This window comes from Periplaneta americana, chromosome 6 (assembly GCF_040183065.1).
Source record: "Periplaneta americana isolate PAMFEO1 chromosome 6, P.americana_PAMFEO1_priV1, whole genome shotgun sequence".
Lineage (NCBI taxonomy): Eukaryota > Metazoa > Arthropoda > Insecta > Blattodea > Blattidae > Periplaneta > Periplaneta americana.
Window position 1 is genome coordinate 60,504,547 of NC_091122.1, and position 12,015 is coordinate 60,516,561.

Sequence of the window (12,015 nt, forward strand, 5' to 3'; positions counted from 1 at the left end):
TGGATTTTTTTATATAAAATAATGAACTTTTCGTCATATGATTCCATATTGCGCGCGACCATGAGATGTTAAACAAAAAGTGAAAACACGCTTTCCGACTGTGTATTGTTTACAAATCACGTAAACATAAGCATGAAAGTTTGCAAACGAAGGTCGAGTTGTGAGGGTGCTAAGAACAAAAGACTGTGCCGGTACTATTTCGCATTGTCTGTAATGAGGAGATATTAGCGATCCTAGTGGTCAGCACCTACCTATGGATGCATATTTACTACGTATTGACCTTCGTGACTATCAAGACTTCTACTCCTCTTGGTGACTATCAACGAAAATGGTTCTGGAATCGGGCGAAGCGATATAAGTACACTATGGTGTTACAGTTACCCTGGAATTGGAAATATTCTCTTTGCTTCCGGTATGAGCAATGTTTTGGTCGAATTTACGTGCGAAACCGCGAGATGTGTGTCTCTGTGAATAGCGCAACTCAAATTTTTAGTGTATTAATGCATGGAATTGTGAATAAATTAAACAGTATACATTACGTAGTAATTAACTGAATTTTTCCATTAATATTACTTCTCTACATGTGCATTTAGTATTTCTTTAACTGTTGTAAATTGACATTGATCTAGTAAACTGTAGTGAAATGGTCGTACTGAGTAATTTTCCTCCACCAACCGACGGAATCAAACATCAACAACCATCTACAACTGTGCATATTAATGACAGAGAAATAGGAAAAGGCACATTGTTTATTACGGAGAGGTAAGTGTATACGAAAAGTTACATACATGAATCTCAGTAAGGTGTGTAATTATTTGCTTTAATGGCACCGCGGGTTTACCTCATTTGGCACATATTAAAGGTAGCGTCTGATCGCAGGGATCGTGTTGCACTGTGTTTTACTTTCCACTGGTGTATATTTCCGTAAATATTTTGAGTTAAAGGTTAGGTTACATTAGATAATTGACATGAGGCCGAGGAATATGATTTTTTTAAAGTTGTGTTTTATTTAACGACGCTCGGAACTGCCGAGGTTATATCAGCGTCGCCGGTGTGCCGGAATTTTGGGGACGCAGGAGTTGTTTTATATGCCAGTAAATCCACTGACATAAGCCTGTCGCATATAAGCACACTTAAATGCCTCCGATCTGGGCCGGGATCGAACTTGCAACCTCGGGCACAAAAGGCCAGCATTCTACCGACTGAAATATAATAATGTTAGAGTGGGTTAGATGCAAGAGGAGTAGAAATATTCTACTCCTCTTGGTTAGATGAGAGGATAGCTAAGTGATAGACCGAGAACTGTAACAAGGTTAGAATGGTTAGGTGAGAGGGTAACTAAGCAACATGAGGCCGAGGAATGTGATAAGGTTAGATGAAGAGAGAGCTAAGTGACAGGAGACCGAGGATTGTGACGAAGTCACACCGACTCCCCACATTTGGTGCCGCTGAAGTAAACAAATGTCAGTGAAACAATGACAATGTAATTATGCGAGTACGTCAACCATCAAAAGTTCATAATAACCGTTTATGACGCATTAATCCTAGCCTAAAATTTAAAACCAAATTCGTCAGAACTCTATTGATCTGTTACAGCCGTTTATCATGGGTCAACAGTTCTTCTGGACAAGGTTTCTCATTGGAATACCCACATATAGCCATGCACGCTGTTTCTCGTGACCTTCAAGCTCACCCATCAGAATGTTTATACATTTTGTTAGATACGGAGATAGATACAGGTAAGAAATAATAACAGAGCAGCAGTTACATTTGATTTTTTTAAACAGCATTCCTTTCGTGATTAAATTATAAGGTACCGGTATCAGTATTTTTCACGGAAGTGGCGGCACTTAGATATCCCGAGGTATGTGACAAGATTAGTGGGTTAGTTGAGGGGTTATCTAAACCCAGTGTTTCCACAGTGCCTGTTTCGTTGCTGCCCAGCAAGCTTGATTCTCTGATGGATATGTTGATAGCTCCCGTGTTTGCTACTATGCTTGAACTGTTAACACGAAGCTGACTCTTTTCACAGTTCAAATTGGAAAATCATCTGCTGTTTCATCTGTTGCCAACACTCATGATTAAAAAGAAATTAAACCGTGAGTGCAAAACAACTAAATTCCTTCATTAACAATAGTAAATGTCATAATAAGCTAATTAAACCAGAAGTGTAAAACAGCTAAAGTTCTATATGTAATTGCTGTTTCTTAGAAACTAAAGAATGTAGAAAAAAAAACAGATTTAGTTGGAAAACAACAAACATGGCGACATGGTTTTAAGCGGTGATACCACAGTCTAGAACACAGTCTACTATATACAGTCGCGAAGCTCAATATGTAGTAAAAATGCAAACATGGGTAGTTGCCCACCACTAGGATCGCTACTATCGCCTCATCATCGCAGATCTCTCTCCTAGCAGACGACAAAATATGTTACACTTTCGTTGTCGTGTTCTTTTGAAAAAATTAACACCTTCCTCCCATTATTGAAATATTAAATGCATAAAGTTAATTTATTATTTTAATGAATATATTAAATTCCACCATAAACTCGAAGATACCTGCAAGAAATAAGTTAATATAATTTTTGTTTGTGCAAAACGAACTGAAATTTAGCCTACTATAATAGCTTCACTCATTCAAGATTATAGCGATAATTAACTATGAAACCAATAAATATTAATTTGCATTTCCCTTTACAACAATAATAATGGAAATATGAATTAATGGAGTAACTTACGTGTACCGGTACTTGTAGTGTAGGCTTACGTAGTTAACAAAGTGGGATGAGGTTAAGCAATAATAGTCACACCAGAATTGGAAATAAAACGTGATCAATAAATTTTATTGTAACAGACTTTTTCTATGTCTCTAGTAAAGTAACAAATAAAAATAACAACAAAATTATTAGCTATAATTAAAAACATATCCTTTAAAAAAAGTAGGCCTAAGCAATAATAATCCCACCAGAATTGAAAATAAAACGTGATCAATAAATTTCATTAAAACAAACTTAATTTTTCTACGTCTTTAGTAAAATAACACATAAAAATAATAAAATTAATAGCTACAATTAAAAATATATCCTATGAAAAAAAAGTAAACCTAACCTTTATTTCTCTGGAAATTTAGCAGCCTAAGTGACAGAACTTTAACCGGTATCTAAAGTCCTTTCGGTTAGACTGAAATATTTCATTGTGAAATTTAAGGATATAATGTATTCTAACAGTCACAAAGAACTTCAAAATTAAGAGTTTTGTTTCTACACAGTATTCTTGTGGAAACCCAGGAACCTTTCTGAATCTTTCGGAAATCGGAAAAAGGATAACTCTGGCCTCTTTCTCTTACTGTTGCTACAATTTATAGCACTACAAACGTCTCATCCTTGTCCCATATTATTATTCCAATTATTATATTTTAGCCATTAACATTTTCATTACAACCAATAACGAACATTTCACAAGCAGCAATGTGAAATACGCAACGAGCTAGCACTCGATAGAAATACGACACAGTCCAAAGTCGATCATGGACAGTCTATTGTTTCTAGTTGCTAACCGCTTGGAGCGCTTTATCACGAGATTTGCAAAAAAACACCTCAAGCTTCGCGACTGTATATAGTAGACTGTGGTCTAGAATATAGAGTCACGATGCTCAATACTTAGCATCAATAGGTAGTTGCTAACCACCAGGATCGCTACTATCGCCTCTTAACAGACCCTTTCTTTCTCTAGCAAACGATAATATGTGTTGTACTTTCGATATTGTGTTCTTTTGAAAAAATTAACACCTTCCTTTCACTATTGAAATATGAAATACATAAGGTTTATATATCTTAATTTTAGTAGGTTATTTTACGAAGCTTTATCAACATCTTAGGTTATTTAGCGTCTGAATGAGATGAAGGTGATAATGCCGGTGAAATGAGTCCGGGGTCCAGCACCGAAAGTTACCCAGCATTTGCTCATATTGGGTTGAGGGAAAACCCCAGAAAAAACCTCAACCAGGTAACTTGCCCCGACCGGGAATCGAACCCGGGCCACCTGGTTTCGCGCCCAGACGCGCTAACCGTTACTCCACAGGTGTGGACGGGTTTATATATTATTTTCATAAATATATTATATTTTATAAACTCATCTTTCGGAAGAAGGATAACTCTGACCTCTTTTTCTTACAATTTATAATTAGTGCTACAAACGTCTCCTTGTCCCATATTATTATTCAAATTATTGTATTTTAGCCGTTTATAGTTATTACAACCAGTAACGTACATTTCACAGTTTACACAACATTTCACAACAATACGAAATACGGCACAGTCAGTGCCTTTTCGATCTAGACCAGGCTATAATGTATGTTCAGGTTTTCTATTTCAGTGTATGAAGCACTCAGTGAAATATTATAGGCCTATAACTTTATTGCATATCATTCTGTTTACTTCTTGTTCCATAATATGTTGCAGAAATAATTACAAAACTGTTTTATTTTAATGTGAAAGAATTTTACATGTTAGCATAATCTGTTCGAATCAACATTTTAAGTTTAGAATTGAAGCTATTTTGAGGTTTAATAAAAAGTAATTTATATTGTGATTTTAATTTAACACATCTAGCCTATATTTCTTAATTGTAGACAGAAAATTTACCATACCACTCCTAATTTAGTGTACGTACGATTGTGTTACTTCGTCTTTTAGGTAGCAGATAAATACAATAATTCAGTACTCAATTGTACATTAAAATACAAATTGAATGTCCTAGGTTCCATACTTGACATTATGTTTAATTATAATGTATAATTGCGAAAATATAGTAAATAAAACCTATAATTTCCATATGACATAATATACATGTGTAATGGGAGGGCATTGGAGACCACTAAAATTAGAAAGAGGGAACTGGTACAGTAAACATAACCTATAATTTCAACATATCTAAATATCTGTGCAGTGCAACTGAAAATTATTGAATTGTGCATAAATGAATGTACAAGAATTTCGTAATATTTAATCGAAATAAAGGCAGGTGTTACACATACGAACAATGTAATTTTCACAACAAAAATATTACTCGCAAGTGAATTGTGTCTGAAGTGTCTCATCATTGTTTTAAATTTTATTAATGCAATTACACTACATTTTAGAGAAATATATGTTAATCTTTATGCATTCAAACTAATTTATATGGTTGAAACGCGAGTCACATGGTCTGCCTTATGGCCTGTATTAGTTCATGATGAAAATTGCACAGTCTATTGTTCCTAGTACTCATAGGGCTCCAAGCGGCTAGCGACTATCACGAGAAATGCAAAACAACATCCCAAGCTTCGTGACTGCATATAGTAGACTGTGGTGATACTATATTATCATATTTGGTTCCAGCCTGCAAACCAACACGAAAAATAGCATCCCAACTTGGAATCCATCACAGAAACAAGCACTGTGGGACTGGACTTAAGTAACGTCACTTCCGTGTAACGAATCTTGGAAATTACCAATTATAAATTTAAAACATTTAAAGCCAAGAGGTCTTTATTCATAAATGGGGAATAATGTTATTTTCATTCTTTATTTTTTTAGATTCTCAGCCACGTGGTGGTTCTGGAGATGAAGATTCTGATGCAGGAGTGCAAGATATGACAGAAATGAGGTTTGTTCCGGATGATAAAGGAATGTTGGATGCAATGTTTCATGCCATGAGTGAATGTCAATCATTGCATCCTGATCCTCAAGACAGTTTCACAGAAGGTATGTAGGCTATTTACGTATTTGTTTTGACTAATAGTTCAGATGTAGATGAAGTGATGAGTAAACATATTTCATCCCTTTGGAAGGATTAAGAATGGACTTCCATTTTACATAATGAAACAAAAAATGACCATAGACCTATATTATGCATCTGTTGAAGTAAATAAAAAATAGATGAGATCTAAAGTTTGACGATAACTAATGAAGAGTAGCCTATATCAATATAAGAAATCTTTTGCAAGAACATTGAATATTGGATACTGAATAATGTTTTTAGAAAATTACATGAGAATTGACGAGTTTCCATGGTTCAGAAAATAATTTTCATTCATGTCTTCATTATAGATGAAGAAAGTTTTGAAGATGCTGATGAGGAAGAAGGAGAATACCACCTAGCTGGAGGAGATGCGTCAAGTGTTCCTGTTTTTGCTGGACTAAGTGAGTGGTAATAAATTTATACCTATTAAGAATTTTTGGGAGGCCGGAGGGAAAAAGACCTTTAGGGAGGCCGAGACGTAGATGGGAAGATAATATTAAAATGGATTTGAGGGAGGTGGGATATGATGATAGAGAATGGATTAATCTTGCTCAGGATAGGGACCAATGGCGGGCTTATGTGAGGGCGGCAATGAACCTCCGGGTTCCTTAAAAGCCAAGAAGTATTAAGAAATTTTTGTAAGTGTATTAAAAAAAAGTTGTTTCTGAGTCTGATGAAAACAGATTAACAAAAAAATTCCTAATAATGTTCCACGACCAATTGCAAGATAGGTACTGCCACACTAGGCACAGAAGGGGTAACTGACATTTTTTGGGAAAACGAATTAAGATTGTTACATGAATTAGCATTTTGTTCTCTAATACTAAGATATATATATATATATATATATATATATATATATATACATATACATATACATACAGTAGAACCTCTGTTATCCGTGGTAATGACAGGGGTGGTCTGAACGGTTAATCGAAAAAATCGGATAATCCGTACTATGATATATTTTCATAAATTAAATGCATAGGCCTAAGACTTAGGCCTATAGTTTTGCAATTTTCTACGTGCTCTTATGTTTAACATGCTAGTTAGTGGATCAGAAGTTCTAATTTAAGTTCGGTTCTCAATGACGGCTTTTAAGTGACAAGAAAATCCTTGTGTTGGTTGTCTGCGGAAAGATAGAGTAGAGATATCGTGTTGTAGATTTACATTCTCGTACTTTATACACTTTATCATTGTTTTGAAATAAATAGTGCACAGTTGTAAGTTGTAACGCCAATCTCGTATTTTAATAATTATACATGAACTATAGATTCTACTTTCCCAAATCCCTCAATTACTTGCACTTTTTTTTCTATACGAAGCTCAACACATTTTCTTTCGACGTTTTGCATAGAAGTTAAACAGTACGGCCACTCTAACAGTAGGACAAAGACCAATTGATGCGCATGGGTTTGCAATTGTGTGAAAGTTACTGAAGTCATTTCTTTGAAAGCAGATAGTGACTATTTTACAAGTTGGAAAAAACACTCCCTCTCACAAGTAACTGCTCCTGTTGCTGGAAGTGTGCGGAAGCATTCCTACGACATATCGTGTAATGGTAAGGGCTTATAGAAAAATAGGACGAGAAAAACAATCTGATAATCTGCCGATTGGTTAATAGGGTGATGGATAATCGGTGTTCTACTGTATGTATGTATGTATGTGTATATATATATATATATATATATATATATATTGCATGAGAATTGACGAGTTTCTTTCCATGAGATTTCAGTACAAGTTTCGTTTATGTATCGCATTTCGCGGACTGTTTCGAAGAGATAAAGTAGAAATGTAATTTTGTGGGTTGAGCCATTTGTGTGCTGAGCACCTTGTATGTTTTTTTAGTGGTTTATTTTACGACTCTTTATCAACATCTAAATATGATTATCTAGCGTCTGATTGATATGAAGGTGATAATGTCAGTGAAATGAGTCCAGGATCCAGCACTGAAAGTTACCCAGCATTTAATCTTAATGGGTTGAGAGAAAACCTCAACCAGGTAACTTGTTCCAACCAGGATTTGAAACTGGGCCTGTTCGTTTCACGGTCAGGCAGACTAACCGTTTCTCCACAGTGGTGGACCTTATGTGTTCATAAAGGAATAGATTACAGCTATGGAAAAATCACTGGTTTCGCGAAAAATCGAGATCACCTCATTGAGGTTAAAACAATCTCACGTACTAATGTCTTTTGCATTCTCTGGCTTCGAACATGTTTCTCTTCATTCTGAGAAATCAATATCAGGTTTTGAAATGGCCGATATAACAACAAAAGTTGTGCATATTATTGAGAATGGTGAAGTATTATGATTACTTTAGCTAATAAAATTTTGACAAGTACATTGTGTAATTAAAAATGTATTTCCTAGAAAAACGCGTTTTTCTCAGAAACTTATTTTTGTCGCTTGAGTCATTATATATTTAAACTCTTAAATTATTGATGATCCCTTTTGCAAATTCTTGGATAAATATAATTTCGTTTGTGTTTATGACTATTAAATACCCATGCCGGGGTCTAAGTCATCCTGCCTGGGACTCACGTTTCAGAATGTGCGCTGTTTGAATCATCATGGGGAAGAAATTTTCTCATGAAATTTCGCCAGTGTATGGGACCGGTGCCCACCCAGCATCGTGATGCACTTGGGGAGCTATGATAGGTAGTGAAAATCCGGTTTTGTAAACTAGTTATAACAGCTGGGGGGGGGGGTCATCATGCTAACCACATGATACCTTTCTGGTTGGATGATCGTCCACTTCTGCTTTGCTATGTAGCCGTGAGGCCAGCAGCCGGCTGGTCGGTCTTGGCTCTTCATAGGCTGTAGCGCCATGTATTTACTTTTACTTTTTTATGATTATTAAATATATTGTGTTACTGAGTACGGTATAATTAATTACTTATTTCGTATAGTATAACCAACTAGAATTTACATTGACTTTGAGTTATATAAATAAAAAGATAAAATAAAATTATGACCAGATTTTGCTACCTAGTGTAGCTCCTCAGTTTCTCAATTTCGTCATGATGTTGAGTGGGCACCAGTTCTTATGCATTGTCCAGAATTTTGAGAAAATTTCTTCCCTGTGAGGGCTCAAACTAGCATTAATTCCATAACACAATGCCTTAAACCATGATAATACGATGTAGGACATTAATTAGTACCATAATCTAAATCCTGAATGTTCATCTGGAGTTCATACTTTCAGCTATGATAACAGCTGACTAACCCCCAATGGTGCCCTCTAGTTATCTCAATTTCAGCAATTAGTATTAAAATTTACTCACAGATACTATTATTTTGTTAATTGATGTTAATGTTTTATTAATATTTTTCCATTAAATGCTATATGATATTGCCCCTTTGAATGGCCTCTGCAGTTTAAATTATTTATGGTGGTGAGCAATATGTGTAAAAATATTGTTGTTATTGTTGTCTAGTGCCTTGCATCTGGCAATGAAGCCATTAGCAGTCGTGCTTTCCAATACTTTTGAACTGTAGTTTCTTCTGATCTTAATGCTTCACAGGTCTTCAAGTGGTCTTCATTCATTTCTGCTGGATCATTACACAGGACACATATTGGTGAAGCTGAGATACCTATTCTGTAGAGATGACTTGCTAAACAGTCATGATCTGTCAATAGTCTGAAGGCTGCAACTGCTGTTTTCCTTGGTCTCTGGGGAATTATATCTGGGTTGGAAAGTAGTGTAATCCATTTTTTGTCTTTAGCATTTGATTCTTTTTCTTGTAGGTATGAATGAGAAAATTTTGTAGTGATCAAGTGTTTTATTGAGGAATATGAGAAATTAAACTTAGACTTTTGTTTTATTGTTGTGCCTTTCTTTGCAAGTGTGTCTGCGGTTTCATTCCCCATGACTCCACAGTGTGCTGGAATCCATTGGAGATGGACAATCTTATTAACTTTTTGGAGTTGTGTTAGCATTTTGTAGCATTCTCTTATTTTTGTTGACTTCTTTGTAGCATTTGAACATATTCCCTGAATTGCAGCTTTAGAATCTGAAAGAATTACTGTCTTGTTATATTTATTTAAGGGAAGATTTAATAATTGTCGGAGAGCAATGTGTATAGCCTCTATTTCACCATCATAATTTGTTGTGTCTCTGCCAACAGAATGATAAAAGGAAAAATGTGTACATGTAACTCAAGCTCCAGTAAGGTTTTCTGTGGTGGATCCATCGGTATATATGTGTAGCCAGTCTTCTGTAGGGTATCTAGTATTGATCGTTTCCAGTGCTAGAAGTTTTTGTATTTCTGTTGGTGTGTCTGATTTACTTATTTCCTCTGTTAATTCCAAACTGAAGGTAGGTTGCAATAATTCCAATGGATTTTCTCTTATGAGTAAATTTTCTCTGATGTTGGGAATGTTCAATTTGGATTTAATCTGTGTTACCTTTTCTAGAAACTACTATGAGCTTTAAGGATTGAAGAAGGAAGGGTCTTTTCTGTCCATTGAGAGTTTGGCAGTCGTAATATTTTCTCATGTTGGAGCAGTGCTTGTTCTTCTATTTTTGTTGTTATTGATGGGATCCGTGTTAAGGCAAGCATGGCATCAACAGGTGTGGATTTAACTGCTCCAGTGATTAGACGAAGAGTCTGATTTTGTAGTTGTTCAAGTTTATTGATGTTAGCATTTGCTGCTGTTATTAATGCTTCAGAACAGTACAAGAGGTTTGGTTTAATATACATTTTGTATGTTGTATTAAATATTGTAATTTTATTATTTTTACTTTTCAGATAATGGTTATGAAAGTGCTGCAAATGGTAATGGCATCGGTGAAGATGAGGATGATGAAGAGCCTATGGAAATGGATGGACAATTTGAAGATGCAGATGATTATTAATACAGCAATAAGTCGGTGAAAGGAGGAATATTGTGTCTTTATATTATACAGACTTAAAGCATTTTAATTCTAAAATGACATTGTTTAATTTGGTGGAGAATTGGCTCAAATATGTACATTTTAATTTAGAATAAAATTTATATACTATGATTATTCATTTTGAAACTTATCAAAACTATTACTGACTATAATAAGTACTCTAATAAAGCAGTCTTGTAAACTGAATTCGTTTCATGTCTTTGGTTTGGATGATTTGTGTAAGTGCAAATGATAAATCTGTGTGAGAAAGACAATTAGTAAGCGCGGCACTTAAACAACAAAGCAATTCATCTTTATGATCGTTCTTCTTGTAGCCTAAACATAAACAAGCTCTTAGTGACTGGATTGCGATGAAACTTATTTTATTTTGACAGAAATAAAATGGACACACTGATGTCTTCCCTGTACCATATGTAGTAATTGGAAATATGTCTACAGTCTATACCAGTTGCGGCTCGTAGTTTAAAATGGAGGAATGCTCTAGGCTGAAATGGCAAATGAGCACGAGTATGTTTATTCGTGTATTTCTGTAACTGGGAATTTTTAACAATAAGTTATTATAACATATATAACGTTATAATGGGCACTTACGTTACCTTAATTCATTTGTGGAACATCGTTTCAAAATGCATTAAGTGCACAATTAACCATTTTTCAAGAATGAAGAAAAACGTTTTACTTTCAAACCAGGAAATATTTCTGTAAAATTTAAACGCCAAATTTTATATACTGAGATGATTGAGAATCCTCAAAAACTGAAATTCTTTCATTATGAATGATTATGTTATTTTAATTTAAATTTGTCACTTAAGTTTTGAACCAATTCATTGTATGTAAATACATTTGAAATCGTTTAAGTTGCTACATAGTGAGTTTGAAACATCAGGTGAGCTAAAATTATGTTGCCACTCAAATATAAATATTTAAGTTATTTATTAAATGTATTATATTTTTTATTAAGCATACACCAAACATGTCTTACATCGAATTTTTGTCATCGATTAGCTATTGTCTATTTCTTCAATTTGAGACCGTCATGTAAATTATTATTTATCACATTCTGATCTTGACATATGCGGCAGAAACGTGGTCCATCTCCAAAAACAATGAAAAAAGATTGGAGATTTTCGAAAGAAAGATTCTGCAAAGGATCTATGGCCCAACATTTGAGGAAGGTCTCTTGAGGAGGAGATGCAACTATGAATTATATAGACTTCTAGGAGAGCCAAATATAATCAATACAGTTAAAACACAGTCTACTATATACAGTCGCGAAGCTTGGGGTGATTTTTTGCAAATCTCGTGATAAAGCGCTCCAAGCGGTTAGCAAC

General features: G+C 34.8%; 1 protein-coding gene across 1 annotated transcript; it reads left to right on the forward strand.

Moving 5' to 3' along the window:
* The first annotated feature begins 200 nt into the window (after positions 1-200).
* Positions 201-10,870, forward strand: icln (chloride nucleotide-sensitive channel icln). The gene is made up of 5 exons (XM_069828172.1): positions 201-762; positions 1,597-1,739; positions 5,578-5,745; positions 6,091-6,183; positions 10,539-10,870. The coding sequence occupies exons 1-5, from the start codon at positions 644-646 to the stop codon at positions 10,643-10,645; spliced, it is 630 nt and encodes a 209-aa protein (XP_069684273.1). The 5' UTR covers positions 201-643; the 3' UTR covers positions 10,646-10,870.
* Positions 10,871-12,015: the final 1,145 nt, after the last annotated feature.